Source organism: Orbicella faveolata, unplaced genomic scaffold (assembly GCF_042242905.1).
Source record: "Orbicella faveolata isolate gen_17 unplaced genomic scaffold, um_ofav_v1 contig_27, whole genome shotgun sequence".
NCBI classification, from domain to species: domain Eukaryota; kingdom Metazoa; phylum Cnidaria; class Anthozoa; order Scleractinia; family Merulinidae; genus Orbicella; species Orbicella faveolata.
This window is the reverse complement of record NW_028301555.1, coordinates 6,917,501-6,936,521: the sequence shown is the minus strand read 5'-3', so window position 1 is coordinate 6,936,521 and position 19,021 is coordinate 6,917,501. Positions and strand designations below refer to the sequence as shown.

At 40.3% G+C, this 19,021-nt stretch overlaps 4 protein-coding genes across 4 annotated transcripts in view; all 4 read right to left on the bottom strand.

Annotated features, from left to right (window-relative positions):
• Positions 1-313: 313 nt before the first annotated feature.
• LOC110049486 (phosphatidylinositol N-acetylglucosaminyltransferase subunit A-like) lies at positions 314-8,172 on the bottom strand. Its single transcript, XM_020755278.2, has 14 exons — positions 8,102-8,172; positions 7,926-8,016; positions 7,567-7,632; positions 7,282-7,404; positions 6,485-6,660; positions 5,726-5,841; positions 5,484-5,591; positions 4,433-4,539; positions 3,740-3,822; positions 3,199-3,284; positions 2,662-2,789; positions 1,801-1,856; positions 1,508-1,607; positions 314-945 (listed from the first exon to the last, which is right to left on the bottom strand). The coding sequence occupies exons 1-14, from the start codon at positions 8,137-8,139 to the stop codon at positions 808-810; spliced, it is 1,416 nt and encodes a 471-aa protein (XP_020610937.1). The 5' UTR covers positions 8,140-8,172; the 3' UTR covers positions 314-807.
• A 2,006-nt stretch (positions 8,173-10,178) lies between these two features.
• LOC110049495 (death-associated protein kinase 2-like) overlaps positions 10,179-19,021 on the bottom strand; it is a 14,075-nt gene continuing 5,232 nt past the window's right edge. The window contains exons 2-9 of the mRNA XM_020755290.2: positions 15,826-16,026; positions 15,135-15,273; positions 14,542-14,662; positions 14,232-14,307; positions 13,409-13,582; positions 12,715-12,760; positions 11,841-11,921; positions 10,179-11,145 (exon numbers count right to left, since the gene is read on the bottom strand). Of these exons, the coding sequence (XP_020610949.2) occupies positions 11,059-11,145; positions 11,841-11,921; positions 12,715-12,760; positions 13,409-13,582; positions 14,232-14,307; positions 14,542-14,662; positions 15,135-15,273; positions 15,826-16,026 (925 nt within the window). The 3' untranslated portion in view covers positions 10,179-11,058. The remainder of the gene's footprint in view (positions 11,146-11,840; positions 11,922-12,714; positions 12,761-13,408; positions 13,583-14,231; positions 14,308-14,541; positions 14,663-15,134; positions 15,274-15,825; positions 16,027-19,021) is intronic.
• Positions 16,005-18,271, bottom strand: LOC149107402 (melanocyte-stimulating hormone receptor-like). The gene has a single exon (XM_089297023.1). It carries the CDS (start codon positions 17,901-17,903, stop codon positions 16,977-16,979), a length of 927 nt encoding a protein of 308 aa, XP_089153149.1. The 5' UTR covers positions 17,904-18,271; the 3' UTR covers positions 16,005-16,976.
• LOC110049496 (melanocyte-stimulating hormone receptor-like) overlaps positions 18,367-19,021 on the bottom strand; it is a 3,380-nt gene continuing 2,725 nt past the window's right edge. The window contains exon 1 of the mRNA XM_020755291.2: positions 18,367-19,021. This exon is cut by the window's right edge and continues 2,725 nt beyond it. Coding sequence (XP_020610950.1) covers positions 18,861-19,021 — 161 coding nt within the window. The 3' untranslated portion in view covers positions 18,367-18,860.

Genomic DNA, 19,021 nt, shown 5'->3' with positions numbered 1-19,021 from the left:
ACTTCGTTTCCAGGGCAACCAATAGAGACATCAAGAATTAAGGAACCTCCGGGCTCGGTTAATAGCCTGTTGTCATTTTCTCAAAAATTGATTTATCGAACCTGCCAGACAATCAGACTGTAACGGGCTTATTCAGGCCGCTAATTGCAAGTTTATTTTAAATATTGACGGTGCGGATCATATCACGTTTTATGTATCCCCTTATCACCAGCAGTATATAGTCTTCCACTGCCAAAGTAAACAGACTGCCATCACTTCAAAGTTACGCAAGGCAAAGGGGCGGGAAATACTAGGTTAAAAATTACTCTAGCCCTTTGTACGTTCCCAATCGATGGTTCCAAGCCACAAAGTTTCTTTATTTTACATTCGCAGCTGTACAACCTTTTATCATGATAAACTTTAAAAATATACATTCAAATTTTACAAACAAACTATAAACAAGTTACTTCTAGGGTGCGAGAAAATTTCGTCACTTGAAAGAGGCTGGAATTATGTAACAACTTCGAACTTCAAATAAGAAAATATTTATCAATAAGTTATGAAATGAAAACTGAAGGTTAATCACAAACATGACGATATGAACCACAAATCAAGGACTACAGTCGTTGACTGAAAATCGAAACTCTGAAAATGCATCGCGATGTGAAACATAACCAGACTCTGTAGTTCGTAGTTTACTATATAAGAGGTACTGAGCGTAACAGAAGCCGTGGTCTATAAAGCGTATTAACTTTCGTGAGGGAAACGTTTCCTCGAGACCAAGGGAGAATCCTTTAGGAATATTAAATTAACATAGTTTGGTTAATGTTATCTCGCTGAAGAATAGTCACTTCCTCTTTTTCTTCGGAAAAAGTATACCGATTCTTTCTGGTCACTTGGTATGCTGTCGTTTCGGGGATTCCATATGTCGTGTTTATCTTGAAAAGAGGGCGCAATGTCTATATTCTGAAAATGAAAGGGAAACGTGAATTGATGTCTTGCCTTGAATATAACATTTCCGAAAATTGTTGAGAGTGGTTAGTGACAATTTCCAGTCCCTTCGCGTCCTATCTGTGGTGAGCGAGAAATATGAGAAGGATCTTGGGAGAGAGTTAGCCTGCAATCTTAGCCTGCGTAGCAAGCATTCCCGTATGAGCCGAACGAAATCAGGCCGCCCGAGAGACCTTTCTCGTTATCGGGCCGCCGGAAAAGTGAGGCGAGAGCAATTCGGGCCGCTGGGCAGAGCAAAAAGGTCGAGGAAGTGGGGTGGGGGAGGGGGCAGGCAAATCCTGTGACGTCAGCTGTCCCAAAAACGTAACCGCGTGAGATAGCTGAAAGGGGGCATCTGTCTGTCTGTCTGTCTGTTTGTCTGCCTGTCCTTTGTGTTTTTCCCCGAGACGACAGTCTCAGTCTCTTGACAAGGTCAAAGCAAAAACGAATAAGGAATAAGTTTTAAACTGCTAGCCATAAGATAACAATTCCCTCGCCACAATAAACATTGAATGGAAGTAAATTATTTTAAACATACTTTTCTTGGAAAGAGCCATTCAAGAAGCCATAGAATAAACAGATCGATCACCGCTAAAATGCAAAAAATTTTTCCAGCAACGCGGCCACAGTGGTACAACCTAAAAATGAAAGAAGCACCATTATAGCCGCATAGTTACGTAAAAGCGCGGGAAAACATGTGGTTGGTTGCTTTTGATTGGAGCACGTTTTGATACTACTTTAACCGCAGGTAAGGAACGCTTTGCCAAGTCCAAGGGAAGAAAAGGTAACTTTTCGTTTTCACAGTCGACTGAGAACTTCTCTGTGTGTTACCTTCTAAGTCGCTCGTCAAATGACACATGAGGCACAGCTCTAACCAGATCATAAACCTGACGAGTAGAAACAAAATTTTATCACAAGAATATTACAGCAAGTATAAACTAATGATAAGTTACCTCTGAAGTATTATAAAAGCCTGCATACGAGCCAAGTGGCCCATCAGACCGGGGCTTACCTCCGGTTTCTGCAGCATGAAGCGACTAAGAGTATTTCTACTCCCCCCGGATAAGATGCTAGTCCATCGGAGGGTTACCCCCAGCATTAAGTTCGCCGGTACCCATTTATACACCTGGGTAGAGAGAGGCACTGTGAGAGTAAAGCGTCTTGCCCGAGAACACAACACAATGTCTCCGGCCAGGGCTCGAACCCGGACCGCTTAATCCGGAGTCGAGCACACTAACCATGAGGTTACCAACTTCTGAAGTACATCACCTGACCTCGATACAGTGAAAAATATATTAATCAGACTCAGTACAAGGCTAATTAGAACCCACAACAATCAATTCAAATATCACTTCACTATCAGGAATCGAACTTAGACCACAATAATGGAAAGCAAAGCACTCTTTGTTTTCTTCTCTTGTTAGCCTGTAAACAGAAATCTTTCTCTTTTCCTCACTTTCATATTGGACCCAAAAATTACATATTATGCTCTGACGAAGGAATAACGCTCAACACGTCACTTCACTAACTCGGTACGGTGGTTAATTTACCTTTATTAACTACAAGTCTTCAAGTCTGTAAAAGCTAAGAGTTTCTCTCCAAAGATGCTAACGTGTTCTCTGATTGGTTGTTTGTTAATTTGAATTTCGCGGGCGCGGGATAAACAGAGCGCAAAGAAACCAGTCAACTTACTTTTTCTGTACGCCTAGCAACGTTGTCCCACGTGTACATGGTTCGAATGCGTTCATGGGCCACGTCCGGTGGAACGAATCTGCCATCTCGCGCATCTTGGACGGCGCTATCCAGCGCTTCTACCAGAGCTGAAATGTTCCACTCAAAAAATTGATTCAAAAATTTGTACGCAATATCAACAGTTTTCTAAAACGTACAGGCACGGGACTGATCTTTCAAAGCTATTCTTCCTGTTGCTTTGGACAATAATCCCCGCCTATCCGTGCCCAGACTGCAAAACAGCTTATAAATTTTGTGAGCTTGTTTGGCAACCTACACGTATAGTCTGTATAGAATTCAAACACGCGTGACAATTTCGAATATGATTTCGCACTCGAGAGGCATCTGCAGTAAAACTAGATACTTGCAGACTAGTCTAGGCCTATTAGCATAAATATTTGTTCACTAAACTGGGGCAGTAAGCGTGTCTGTCACTGAACACAGGTGAACACATGAACCACGGTTGCAAATGATTTTTTTTTTATCTCTTTCACTTACATTTGACCCTTGGCTCCGCCATTTTTATCATGTCACTTGGTAACACCTCAGGGACCCCACCTACCCTGGTACTGACAACCTGCAGACTGCACAAGAATAAAGAGAAAGATAACTGAAGATTGAGCTTATTTCATGGCAAGTATGCAGAAATGCAGAAATTGGCAAGTACACAAAAGCAGGTAACTAGTGGCAGGTGCGGGAAAACTGGGAAAACGTGTAATTTTTGGTCAGGTCATAAACTGGACTGGGGTTGGGAACCTTACCCAATTTTTCTGGAAGTACACCCCCCCCCCCCCCCCCCGGGAAAAACGTGTATCAATCAGTGAAAGCATGCAAACTGTGTGGTCTGGCTAAAATTATAACTTTTAATACATTTAATACATGATGTGACTCCATGATTCTAGCTAGTTACACTTAGTGAATGTTGCAAAGTTTTAGGAACAATAAACAAACTCCAAAAAAATAAAACGAAAGTACCCACTGTAGTTCAAAAATTACTGGTCAGGAAAAGTCCCCCAGTATGTTTTTTATCAAAACTCACCCACAGCTTGCTGCTTCAACAATTGCAATACAAAATGCTTCTGTTAATGATGTGTTCAAAAAGATGTCACCTTGAACAAGTACCTAGAGATGAACAGAGGTTGCATAAAAAAAAACAATGTCAAAAACATTTAGAGCAAGTTACTACTCAGAACAAAAGTTTAAAATATTGAAAAAATCGTGGAATATTTAAAGATTCATGAAGAAGCATGGGTGGTCAAGATTGCTGATGATTCAAATGAATTCAAAACTCACAGGTTAGTTTGGGATGGAATGGATTCTCAACATGATCTAGCTGAGGCCTAGCTTTTGAACAGACGGTCTAGTTCAGGATGGAGCAAAGAGAAAGCAGGGCTCAGAAGAAGGAGAGAAGAGAGGGGTGGCAGCTCCGCTCCAGCCATCCCAATCCCCACTTACTTACTTCACTCTTAGCCTGCAGAACAGGCAGATTAGTGGGGCAGTGAGCAAAACGCGATACATGAGTGTGGAGCGCAACCACGAGCTTTGCTTCGTGCTCATGGTCATGGTCCATGCTCATATATCACATTTTGCGGTCTGCACCGCTAAACCACCTGTTCTGCAGGCTACTTCACTCTTAGCCAATTTTTCACAGCCCTTCTAGCCACGACCAGACCCTTTTTGGCCCTTCCTTCTGGCTGGAACCTCTTCATATGCTAGCTGAGGCCTAACTTACATCCCTGACATTCTCATGTGCCAACTTTCCTAGAAACTGGACTCTGTCTTGAAGTTTACACTGCTGACATACATCCTCCAGAAGAGCTCGTTTTGGACCATCGCCGCCTAAACAACAAAAACAACAACAGATAAATAGCCCAACCTTCAGTATGGTAATCCCTTGATCAAACAACGTCAAAATAGTATTTATCAAATGTAAAAACCCACTAGATAATTCTTCTCACCTACCTACAACATAAATAATCTGATTTAGCCATTACAAACAACATTGCATTGTTCAAGGAAAACTTAAATTGAGTGAGCAAGCATGAGGGTTGCAGGGATTCAATATCTTAAAGGCTGACAATTTGAGCACTGTTTGTAGTCTTTGCATTTGGTTTTGGGCCAGATGTACAGTGTATAACCTCAGGTCCTGCAAGCAGATGTCATTGAGACTAGAAAGGTATTCGCTTAAGAAAGATGTTCTCTATGTATGAGAGGTTTGTTGTGTTTGTATATGGCTGAGACCATGCTGAAGTGTCTGGCTGTGAGAGGTACACCCTACGGGAGGTGTCCTCTCCACCCAAGATTACAAATTGAGACAAGTTTTGTTCAGGCAATCAGACAAAATGAAACTACTTCTATGCTTGAGTGATGCATACTGTAATGGAGTAAGGTTGAAGTCTACATTTGTGCCTACTGGCTCATCAGGCCATCCCTAGAAGTATTTCGTTTTCCGCCTTGATGGGATGCTAATGTATCACAGAGTTAACCCCAGCATTAAATTTGCTGGTACCCATTTAAACACCTGGGTGGAGAGTGGCACTAAGAGGGTAATCCAGACATGCACTCCAAGACAACAACAGAGTGATGACTGTTAGAGTTTGAACCAGGCTTTTTGATCTGGAGCCCAGTGAACTAACGGCCACCTCACCTCACAAGCTGTAATGGAGGAACATCTGAAATTTACAGAGGGATTCAAGCGATAATCCCAGTAACATTTTTTTACACCAACTGCATGGATCGCATTATCTTATAAGCTTGCTTTTCTTATATCTATGCAAACTTACCAATGATAAACTGGATGTCTGAGTGGTTTGCGCACATGATGGGAAGTACTCCAGCTAACAAGTCCATCCCTTTTCTGTACACCAGCCGACTGACTACCACAATGGTGACTGATAAGATGATGGTAAGACAATGATAAGACTTTCTTGAACTAGCTGATTTTTCAAACCAATTTTAATTTACATTGAAGGTTGGAAAAATCAGGATCCCACTGTAGGTGTCAAAATACGTCTAGGAAACTCACTTTTTCCTGGAATTTTCTTCGAAATGTCAGGCGTGAACACATTAGCATCTACAGCATTAGGAATCACCGAAACCATGCCAGGATTCATTGAGGCACGCAACACAGTGTTCTCCTTACTGACAATGCAAAAAAAAAAAAAAGTGATAAATTAGTTCTTAAATGCATACAATCAACATTCACATCATACTATAATATTCTTACAAGCACTGTTACGTGTGTTAGTTCAAACAACCTCTTACTGATGACGTAACTCTACAAACATCAGTGTAGTGTCTCAGATGGTCCCCAATTGTTTTTTCCTTAACTCATTGACACCTGGGGATTTTTAGCAAAAATGCATTCTTGAACATTATTTTTAGACATTTTTAGTTTGGTTATCAGCTAAATTAGCTCCAATCTGCCCAAAAAGGCATTTGCAACATAACAGCATGCCCTTCTTTCCACTAGCATCATGTTTTATAACATTTTTTATAACATTCATGCTCAATTGACCCAGTCATTCTGATCTGGGTATCATTGGAAAGATCTTTTCCTCCTGCAGAACTTGAGTATAGGTGATGCCAATTTTGACCAAAGGTGATGACATCAGATGTGGAATGAAGGCCAATGCTCATCATGGGTGGTTACGGGTGGCACTGGTGTTAATAGGTTAAGAATGGTCACTGAGCTACCATTCCGTATCCATGAAATATCTTTTAACACATAGAACATGGTTGCATTAATTTATTATTCACTGACACAGAAGAGTTCTAGACAAACCTTGTATGTGAAACACAAATCACGTGATCAATGTCTGCCAATGAAAACTGTAAAAATTTATTGGTTATGATGGAACTTGCATCGGCAAAGCCAAAAAGGGAGTGGTCAGTAAACAACGTGTGAAGTCCCATGGTGCGAGCATGAAGAAGGGCATCATGGCAAAGAGTGGAAAAAGCCTTAAAAGGAATGAAAGAGTATTTTTAGGCTTTCACTGAAAACTATTATTGAAAAGCGAGGGGTATTATTATTTTTTTTTTCTCAGATCAAAACTTTTCGGTTTTCATGAATATTTCATGGAGGGGTGGGGATTGGGTTCAGTACTCTCAGAAAGTCAATCACTGTTTAACTGCTGATGGGAACACCTTTACAAAACTCCTGAAACTAATGTCCATGATTTTTAACAGCCTTTAATTCCTGAGTATCATTTACCAACAACTTTTATTAAATGGACTTCCCAGAGTAAAGTTTCTACAATGTACATTTATGTGGTCAACATCAGAACGATATTTGCTATGATTCCATTGAGGCCCTGAGCAACTGTAATGAGTGTTTCTTTTAATTCCAAGCTTTTGCCAATCTACAGCATTCCCTGACGATGCCATAGATCGGCAAAAGCTTGGAATTGAACAAAATACAGTAGCTCAAGACCTTAATTGAATCATCTATTTAATCACCCAACATGCTACTGAAGGACAACTTCAAACAATATTTGCAATGTTGTAGGATTACTAAAGGGTTGTCAAATTTGGTGTTACTTTCAGGGGAATTAATAACATAAACACCAATTCATAACTCACAGAATGACCATGAACTATGGTTATCCTCTCACGTATAAGTATACATCTCATTAGCGGCAGTGTTGTGTAGAGAGTTGGCAACACGCATTGATTATGAAAAGGACCAAAGGGTAAATAATAGACCTGGAATAATAAAAAAACAAATAAAAAAACAAAACAACTTTAAGATAATGTACCTGTGATCAAAACAACAACAACAAAAAAAAAGTAAATGTAATAATTACTGACCAGGGGCTATATGTTATAATGTACTCAGCATAGTTACAAAGAAGCTGAACTGAATACCTTGAGGTAATTTGTTAAATAACGCACTCCACTTCTCTCACCATAAGCATGTGTAACTACAACAACCTGGAGCAGGAAAGAAATACGTTTAAAATCAATCACCCACTTGGCCTTATGTAGTAAAACGCGCTTGGTTAAACCCAGTCAAAGTCAATGATTGACTTTGCTTACTGACTTTGCTTACTGTCTTTGAAGTTTCATCTTATATAGGCTCCGAGATAAGGGAATCCCCCTTATCCCTGCTTGGAAGACTGCCGAGCTTTCCTTCTCTGAAAGCAGTAATGCACATGCACTTGACTTTACGTTATCAACTCGATCGCACACATTTAACACTATATAAAAGAAGGTTCAATATTCACCTTATGCCCTCGTTCTATTAGACACTGTGATAACTGGTAGATGTGGCTCTCTACTCCGCCCATATTGGGAAAAAAGAAGTCCGAAACCATGCTATGAACACACAAAAGAGAACTACTGTTCAGTCTGAAACACAGTTATTTTAAAATCCCAACAAAGAAACGACAGATCGTCTCACCAAATGTTGTGTTTTTCTTGAACCGGAGGAGCCGCCATGTTGGATTTTCCATGTTGAAGTCAGCCGCTGACTAGTATCGTGCGGTGTGCACTATATAGGACGGCTGCGCCCGCAGTACCAGCGTACTGTCCTATCGAAACGCGACACGTTAATTTTTTTTTCTCGCAGCTTTAATTTAAATTTAAAAAGCACAAATTGCTCTATATTTTTAATTTGTTATAATCTGCTGTAGTTTCTAGCGTTTTGAATTACTTTGTCGTGAATATTCAATGTGACTTTGACTGATAAATCTACATGTGACGCTGGAAGCGTCGGTACCAGGCGGGGCGCGCGGGGGGAGGGGGGCGGGGAACGTCTCCAATATGATAAGCTAGTGGGAAATTTTGAAAAGAACCCCTAAGAGGTAGCAAGATCCCGTTTTGTGGGCGTGGCTTGAAATTTTGTTAACCCTTAAAAGGGCTTGATTGTTTTACCAATACTGGAACAACCTTAATTAAACCTTTACTAATACTAAGCTTAAGCCTAAACATCGTCTTAGTGTAGTATTTAGCCCCAGAACATTGTCTTAGTGTAGTGATTAGGCCTAAGGTTAGCATTAGGAAGAAGTTAATTAAGCTTGTTCCAGTATTGGTAAAACAATGATCCGGGAATTGTGTTTTAGACCCGCCGCTTGAAACGAAGTGAAAATTTTCTGGTCTAATAACTTTTTATGTAGTAGCTTGGTAGTTTTTGTGTGGATATCACGATATAAAATTGTAACGTAAAACTTGATCTCTCGATGGTAGAATCCCATCTCTTCAAAGGGTGATAAACAGAATGATGTCAAACATCGGCAGTGTTAGTCTGATATGGCCCCCATCTTGAGACGAAGTTCAACTGATTTCAGGTCTAATAACGTTTTTCCTAGTACCTTGCTAGTTTATGTCTTTACATCAAGGCAGTCTACTGTCGCCTGGAACTTCATCTCTCGATATTAGAATCCGATCGCTGAATACCTTAAAAAGCACGGCGAGTACCCCCGTCCTGTTCGTGTGGGTCCTCCTTGGCGTCGACTTCGGCCGTATGCAAGGAGTTGTGTTTGGGGGCTGCCGTTAAAGACAAAATGGGTTATAGATAGATTTCGTTTTAGAGGACGGGTCCCATAGGACTCTACTAAGAAAGCTTGTATTTCTGCTCTCTGTTAGAGTGGTTTTAACTCGAGCTTCGAAAAGTAATTGGTTTTGCATCACTATACGATTGGCTTACAAAACACGCGCCAATTTTCATCCAATCACTGAGTAAAACCAAAACCAACTTGACACCCTCGCACGCGTTTTACCGCGCTTCGCGTCAGCTTCATTTGTTTACTTTGAGTTTTGATTGGTTCGTTAGACTGTCTGTGTGCTTTGTGATTGGCCAGAGTGATTGCTTTGGTTTTGGTCATACGATACTCAATTGAAAACCGCAAGACAAACGCTCACAACCAGTTCTCACACAGTGTTCTCACGCAAATGTTTCTTGATACTTTGAAGGCCCCTGTAAGTTGTTTTCGCACCACAGTCAAAAACGTCTAGAAATAGGGATTCCAGCTAGCAAAACCAAACTTAACAATTAAAAGTTGCTAACTGCTTTTCGAGAACCAGTCTGCATGAACTACCGAACCCCGCTGTTAATAGCCCTATCTATAATCACAAAATTTAACCATGATATGAAACTGAGTTCGAACCGAGGCAAACTGAAAACGTTTGTGAAGCTACAAGCATTGTGACCAGCGGTTAAAAGGGAACTTCATCAAGAAGTCACATTTTTAAAGTGATGTCTTTCTCTCTAATAGCAAACTTTGTGAACTTACATTATTTTTTTTTTTCGCCAAGTGATCCAGCCGTTTTCTTATGAGGTTTTAAAACTACAAACTACAGGTAGTTTACGCTACCAAACTGTTTCATGTTCATACTAAAAAACTATCTGATGGTTTTGATGTGGCACAGCACGCCGCTTTTGTTAACACCATAATATTTCATGCGCGCTTTTCGTTTTTTGTATGGTGTGGCTCTCCCATTTGAACATACTGAAGAAGGACGAAGCTTAAAACTTCTAATTTACACGAACGAATTTGATCTTTTATTATCTCAAAGTCTCAGTTAGCCTAAATAGCACTACGTTAAACCTGCACTAACACTACCTCGACAGATACACAATAAAAACTTAAAACATGCATTCGTTGCACCGATTCTCGCTACCCTTTTAGCCGTTAAGCTGTTACGCAACCTGTTTCTGGGTCTTGGTGACTAACTAAAATGGCCAGTTTTCTCCATGAGATGCGCCTGCAGCGAATCACGGTAGTTGTATAGAGCGTTTACACGTGACGTCATCAAATTCTTAAATCCTAAACTAAAGAGCCACCAAAGTTTTTATCCTCATCAGGCATAAGAGGTACTAATTTATATCGGTTTACAACTTTCCAGCTCAATAGCGTCCATCGTTTGGAAACCAGCGCGTTTTAAATTTCAGAGTTATGGCGGATGAGTGTAACTACCATGATTCCCTGCAGGCACAATTGGAATTGGAATTGTTCCTTTACAGGTTACACAAATTGTCGCCTTTAAGAGAAGAGGTGTACCTAATAATCCCCTGAGCTAAGAAATTAAGCCTCGTCAAGCTGCTGACAAACTCGATTTGCAAGTTTTTTTCTATTATTTCATTGGTAAAATGCTAAACTTTTCGACTCTGAACCATTTGAAACAAATACAAAGGAAACCTGCCTATACTAATAATAATCTCTCGGTATAAAATTATTTTTCAATTTCATGATGTGGCGACCTGGTTATCCCTGTCCAGCGATCATTTTTCAACTAGCCGCTGGTCAAGGGGAACGGAGGCCGTAAAGTTCTTTTTCCTCATTTGAAAGTAATTCTCTAATGTTTCGTTTGTAGAATAATAAATCCAGCAGTTCAAGTTTGTTTTAGGAGGAAGCCGTTTCATTCTTCCTCTTCATCGGGAGAGTCGTATGCATCTTCGTCAAAAGAGCGAAGAACACACGAAGCAACGACCAGTTCATCTTCCTCCTATAAAGATCAGGAAAAAAAATAAAGGATTTAGAAACCACTCTTCATCAAGTAGCTCAGTTTCAACATACAAACAAAACCACTCAACCAACATTATTAAAATATCGCAACATTGCTACTGCACCCATCGACAAACTTCTTCCCCCCCCCCCTCCCCCTCCCATCGGAATAATTTTTGTTGACCAAAGAGATGATTCCTATCTCTTCTTGTCTAACAGTTTAATCGGAAACAGTAAGACTAAAACATTTAAACGTTGACATTTCAGCTAGGAATCTATCTCTTTGAAAAGTTAGTTAGCTATATCTAGTTTTCAGGTCTTGGAATATTTTTATAGAATTTTTTCACCAAGATAGCGGGTTGGGTAAAGGAGCTACGTCACGGTTTGCGCTTCTTGAAAAGTTTAGTCTAAATTTTTCAAGTTCGTCGTTTGTAATCCGTGTTAATCCTCTCCATCCTTAACCATCCTTGCTCCTTTATGGTTTATTATTATTTCTCTGGTGTTTTTCTATCTTAGTATACTACTATTTTCAGGTTTCCTTCAATTTAAAGATAATTTTGTACATGGCCAAAATAACTCAAAATTCCGTGAGTGAGCTCCTTTAGTGTATCGAAATCGATTCAACGATTTTACTGTCAGCTTCTAAGCAGATCTTAGTCCGTTCAAATCCAGAGCCCAGGATCTCAGCTGACTCACCGCTTGTTTAAGCTGTTCGTTCAGAGCCTTGAATTTAGAAGCTGGTATCTCCGAAGCCTTCCTTTTCTGGGTAAGAATGGGCTAACAAAGATAAATAGACAATTAATCAGATTTATACAGACTATTTAGAAAATAAACATTTTTCAAATTAGTCAGCCACATTAAGAACAAAAATAAAGGCTACATTCCGCAGATTTAAAGAGAAAAACAGTTTAAAGAAAGGTTAAAAAGGCTTTGACAGTTAAGAATGGTCACGAATGGCATTGTGTTGGCTAAATGAAAAGTATAATACTTTCTGCACTGGTTGCATTTTTTATGTCAATAAGTTCGAGTGGAAACTCCCCCCCCCCCCCCCCCCCCTCACCCCTGGGAGGTTTCCTGTCCGGTACACGTAGTACTCGTCCACACTACGCCGGAGGAATTTGAAAACGCTGCCTTATTTCTACGGTTAGGCCTACCGTTCACACTAATCCGTCACGAAGACGGAGTTTTTCGAAAACGTTCTCCAAACAGTAGGAATTGGAAAACGCCGGCTTTTCGTTTTCGTGTGGACGAAAAACATTTTGAAAACGGAGCTTTTCGAAAACGATGTCGTCACGATAACCATGTGATTTCCCTGACCGAGGTTTCCTTAAACACAAATTCAAAAATGACCGTTGATTGTTGCTTTTTTAAATTGCTCCGGCGTAGTGTGGACGGTGAACACTGGATGCGTTTTCAGAGTGAAATCTCCGTTTTCGTCAACTTCTTCCGGAGTCGGTGCGGAAGGGGCCAAAGAGTATAGAGTTCTAATCTCCTCGCCCTACTCCATCCCTAGTTTTTACCCATGAAAACAATAGCGTCATTAGTAAACAGTGATAAGTAAAGAGCTTACTGAAAGCCAAGGATCGTCCAAACAAGCTTCCGCAGTCGGTCGTCTCCTAAAATGGGAAAAACGTATTAGCCTGATTAGAAAATGATAAATAAAAAAGAGGATAAAATATCCTTCTTTTAATTTTCTATTTCGTAATGTTTTGTTGTCCACCGTTTTATGACTTCTGAGGCAGATTTAAGAACGCTTGGATGGTAGGGGGTCTCAATGCGCTTTATTAACCGTCAACCGTCAAAAGGCCCAAAATATAACCATCAACTAAGAAAAAAATTTTCGTCAACCGTAAAACAACCGAAAACTTTATCAGTCAGCCAGCTGAAAGCTATATTTTTTAACCGTCAACCGTGGAAGGTACCCACTCCCCACCCCCACTGGATTTCTCCTGGTATTGCGTGCCCTTTAGCTAGGACAGCACACTGTTTTTACGTTTTTGGTGCGTTATTTGGACCTGATGAGTTTTCCCGACTCCAATTCAACAAACAAATCCTGAGTCCAAATATTTTGCTACTAGTTCAGTAGAGCACGTACTCAAAAAAGTTTCGTTTCTTACTGATCAACCAGCGAAAAAGTTGAAACTCCATAAGTAGTGACGTCAGCTTGTCATAGTCTGAAAAGTTTGTGTTGCTATGCAACTCCTTTTGGGACTACGGGCTCATAAATTTTCACAGAGGATTAAAATTTCAGTTGTCAAACTTACTCAGGCTGTCTAACCAGAAGTTTCTTGATGAGGTTTTCAGCTTCTTGCGTAGAGTTTCGAAACAAGGTGGATGGCATTTCGAAAGCCGCCGTTCTGACTTTTGCAGCAACTTTCTCGTCGATATCTTCATCACTTCCGGTGTCTTCTACAGTAAATGGCACCGTAGCACTCAAACTGGGAACGCATGTCAATCAATCAGTCAGTCAATCCATCAATCCATCAATCGATCAATCAATCAATCAATCGATCGATCGATCGATCGATCGATCGATCAGTCAATCCGTCAATCCATCAATCAGTCAATCATTCAATCAGTCAGTCATTCAGTCAAACAGTCAATCAATCAATCCATCAGTCTCCATTCAGTCCGTCAGTTAGTTAATCAGTCAATCAATCAATCAATCAATCAGTCAGTCAGTCAGTCAGTCAGTCAATCAGTCTAATCAGTAAGTCAAACAGCCAATCAGTAAGTCAGTCAGTCAATCAGTCAGTCAGTCAGTCATTAATCAATCAGTCAATCAATCAATCAATCAATCAATCAGTAAATCAATCGATCAATCAATCAAACAATAAATCAATCAATCAGTCAGTCAATCAGTCCTTCAGTCAGTCAGCCAGTCAATCAATTAATCAGTCAATCAATCAATCCATCTCTGCATCCATCAACTTTTCATTCAACTATTAATTAATGTATTGAATGGTTGTCATCTTTATTTTTGATGGCATGAAAGTGAATAACTAACAATTTTCATTGTAAGCATCTGGAGTTAATCAATCAATTTGTCAAGCACCTGGTAAACAAAGGGCCTTAAACAGAACTTACAATATGTACAGAAGCACTCCCACGCTCCACATGTCAGCCCCCCAGTGGGTCATTTCAAAGTTGAGTACCTCGGGTGCTGAAATGGAGAAAAAAACCTACTTAACAGACGCCGGTAAATGTTCTGTAAGTGCGATAATAAATTGTCCAAGTATACAGGAAACGTGGGGTCGAAATGTCGTGAGAAGGAGCAAATAATTTGGACTTATAACAAGAACAAAGTTAAGCTTAAAAGTTCCAATTTTTTTTTTCCAATTCTCCTTCAAGTTTCCACTGCTAATTATTCTAAGAAAAAGTTCTCATTATATGTTACCTGTGAACTCCGTGACCCCGACCGCGTCGACTAGCTGACCATCGGGGTACTGGATCTGCCTTGCATTTCCGTAATCGATTAATGTCAGTTTGAAATCTTTGGACACGAAAAGGTTCGCAGGCTGTTGGAATTTAAAGGAAAGGAGAACATTTTTTTTTAGTGCAAAGTACATATTGTGTTTTGAAATCCGCTAAATTATTCAAATTACAAATTGAAAGTTTGACTTAGTTTTTTCAGCTGTTAAGTTCTACCAAGAGACTAAGATGGTTCTACTCGAGACACTCTACTATGGTCTGACTCTTACCTGAAACTGACCGCTAAGGAAACTCATGCCCCCCCCCCCCCCCTATTATTTCACGTTCCTTAAATAGTGATCAACGTTAATCTATTTCCCCATCCTTCTTTTTTCACTTGTTTTGCCTGATACCGACAGACTTCGAGTCATTTCCCCGCTTTTTTACCAGTCTTTTCACGCCGTTTTTACTTCTTTGCCTGATACCGGCAAACGTCGAGTCATTTTCCCGCTTTTTTTTTTTCACTTGCTTTGCCTGATACTGACGAACGCCAAGTCATTTTCCCGCCTTTTTTCTTACCCTTATATCCAGATGTACTACGTTCTGTCTGTGTAGATAGCAGAGAGCCTCTACAAGTTGAACGATGACCAGAGATGCGTCCTCCTCGGTCGCTTTACTTTTGTTTCCAAGGAATTCAAGTACTTCTTCTCCCTCGACCCTAAAACACAAGTCGTGACTTCAGGGATCAAAACAGAAGCACAATAAAACTAGAGCAATGAGCTAAAAAAAAACGGTATTTGCTTTAATTTGATGCACAGCTTCCACTCGAAACGTCAGTCTCTGGTTGTTCGAAAGGTGGATAACAGTATTCACCGTATAAAGCACCTATCCAGCAGATAGCGGGGTGTGTTTTGTAAACACGTATCTACTGGATAGCGATTTATCCAGTGAATAGCGTTATCCAGTCTCCGAGCAACTGGGGCCAGCTCTTTGAATAATATATAGATTTAGCCCAGCCTAAAAGAGGAGTTCCTGATTACAATAAAGTAACCCGGCTTGAGCCTGCGATCCATCGAAAAGTAGTACCTGGGCTGCGGTCAACTTAAAAAACACGTGACCTCGATGAGGTCTAAACCTGAGCCGGAGAATGGTCACGTGATACTGGTCTACTGGATACTGGATATCTTGTTTTGACAGGGAATGGGAGGAAGAGAGACCTGGGAACGAAGTGTTGACACCTCATCCGAAACAGTTCCCGAGATCAACTCACCGATCCATTAAAATGACCACGTATTTTTGAACAATAAATCCATCCTTAACTGTCAGCAGTTTGTCGTGCTTAAAAGTTTTCATTATATCAAATTCCTGTTTCGTGTTCTTCTCGGTTTCTTGATCGTACTTGATCAGTTTGGCCACCAGCTGTTTCCTTGTTTTCTTATCTGAGCAGGATTTGACAACGGCGTACTTTCCCCTATAAAGCAAATGGAGATAACTGAAGCACTCAGTGACTGGCATCAAGGGAGACAGTGAGTTTTGTTTCCTTAAGACCGTACAAAACTCAGTGTTTTGTTGTACCTCTCAATTCAACTGACTGATATATAACGAACTGGGATAAAATTATTCACTTGACGCCTGCTGACTCACAAATCTTCCGCGGTTTCAAGGTGCACGACCTGATCACGTGCGAGTCGAAAGTTGAAGTTGTTTCCTTAGGGAGTGAGTGGGTAGTTATATTATGAGTTTTGACTCACGACAGGTGACTTGCTCTCCTCCAATCGGAAAACGTATTTGAGTTGGGAAGTATAACAACAAATATTTAACACAGCCGCATCATTCTTTGTACTTTGAAGGCACGGACTAAACTAACAATCATTTTGCTTCAGTGATACAAAAACCACCATAGTGAATGACAGAATATGGGATTGGAGACGGGAGAGCAGGCACCTTCTACCGCAATTAAAACGTTTACATTTTTTTTTTTTTTCACTCAGTAAAGCTAGCCTACTACCGGTCAGCACCCAAGTCAGTACAATCCTAGATGGCAGCATCGAGAACTTGGTCTATCGAGGGCCGTTCCAAATGAGAGAAAAACTGAACGCGAATCTGAACAGTGTTATTTAGAAAAAGTGCGCGAGAAATTCGACTGAAAGTCAGTTTAGGTTTTTCCGAACTCTACTTAGGCCAATTTGCTTTGAAGTGAACTTTGATCTTATTCAGGCAGAACGATCATGGTCTTCAAATTCGATTGGCTTAGAATAGAAAGAAACGTTGAATTAATCACAAGCGAACAAGTTAAAAATTCTGAATAACCCCGGTTGCAGCACTGATTGTCAAGGCTTGAGAAAGTTAAGAACTTTATTGAATGTCGTTTCTGTTACCGCTTAGGAGAATAGACATGTAAATACTTTACTGCTGCGTTAGTTAGATTTCTTCTGTCTTTTTACATAACATCTGCCTTACTGTGTTTAATACGGCCTTTCGAAGTTCGCGAAGACGCCAGCAATACAAAAATGGATTAATGGACGAATTCATTAAGGCTGCGGTTTCTGCAAATGTCCAAGCGTTTCCCCAGAGATCGCGTGAAACGGATAAAATTGAGAAGGAAATAAACACAGGGGTGTAACATAAAATCATTACCACGTAATATATGAAAGTGTTTTTAGCACTTTTAGCGGTTCGCCGCACTTTCAGATTTTTTCCAATCTGGTTATTTCCAATATGGTCATTTTCAGTTGTAGTAGTTTTCACGACCTGCTGTTGAAGGTGAATTTGTATCTGATGTTGTTTTACAATCCCATAGATTTGGATGTAGCAAACAGTGGAAACTAAAACACAGATGGCAATTACAAAAAGTACAGAGAAGTAATAAGCCTTCATGTTCCAAACAGCTAAAAGACCTAACAGGAAGCTTATAAACCAAAGCATAGCTGATGTAGACATAGCGCGATGTGCAGTCATCAGATTCGGATATCGCATGTGATAATGAAGAGCCAGGAAGCGATCTACACTAACGGTTGTCATTGTTAAAAGAGACACTCCACATAAAGCAAAAGCCATCGTGTCCATCGCTTGCTTCAACGATCTGTTTTTTATAAGCTCGCTCGCTATGTAAAGTGGTTGTACGGCAATCCCAACAAGAAAATCCGAAACGGCCAAGCTGCAGAGCAAAGTTATGGACGGTGAACGAAGCGAAGGCGTTCTTAATATGGAGACTAACACCAGAAGGTTTCCCATTATTGATATGAGCATCAATGGGGCATTCAGAGCACAATTTATGATGATAATAGTTTCACGACGAACCGGATTGCCTCCACTGCTTGAATAATTCGTTTCTGATACGATTGTCATCTTCGCACACCCTCTAGGAGATCGTTTACGCTTAAAACGAACAGCTTTGAAACGAATATTATCCTTCAGTAAAAGAGCTTCAAAACCATATTTAGGTTTTGCGTTAGCATCAGATCGGCCTGCTGGTTCCGCATGGATGGCTGTTTAAATGGCTGTTAATTGATGGTTGAAAAAGGGCCAAATCATAGTCGATTAGCTCGCTTTCCACGAGTGTGTATCATTGGTCATTCTAGACACACTGGACAGCTGCGTTGATGGCGTTTCTGTCAATTATATAACATCAAAATCCAGAATAAATTACACTACAAAATTAACACATTAGACAAGTGTAGACGCCTGCAATTAACTGTTTATTCGAATAAGTGATTTTCGGTCTAACGGAAATTAACGTATTTGACAACTCTAGCAAACTGAACAAAACACCTTTTGACAATTTACTGTCCAATTCTGATCTTCTTAAAGATTTATTTTCGGGTTGTCATGACAAGTTTTTAGCATTTTCTCTTGACAGTCACCTGCCTAATTTTATTTCGACCTGGAAATATCAGACCTCCCGCGCGTACCCTTTGATGGGCTTAGAAACGGGTTTGATTGGACCAGAAGAAAAACTGCGGGAAAATATATCTCAACACAAGTTATTGCGCATGGTCCAAAACCGCTGACAATGCATGACAGCTCGTTTAATACCCCCATTTACACCGGCTAAACTAGTTTACGTAAATAAGGTTTAGGCTTTTCCAATTTATCAGTAACACTTTGTAGTCATTTTGAGAAGAAAAATTTCAAATCGCCTTGCTACCATATTTTAATCAAACAGGTTTTTAACCTTGTTTACTGTTGAACACGTTTAAACATGTTAAACATATTGGTGTGAAAAGGGTTTAAGTTGTCGACAAATCCTCACATGGTTGTATTCAGTGACTGCTGAAGCGGAGTGCACGGTGGGTATGTTTATAGCTAGTTTTCTTCTGTCTGTTTACCTAAAAGCTGCCTTACTATCTTTACAACTGCTGTTCGAAGCTGGCGAAGACGCCAGCAATACAAAACTGGATTGATGGACGAATTCATAAAGACTACAGTATCTGCGAAGGTCCACCCTTCATTCCAGTGAGAAGGGG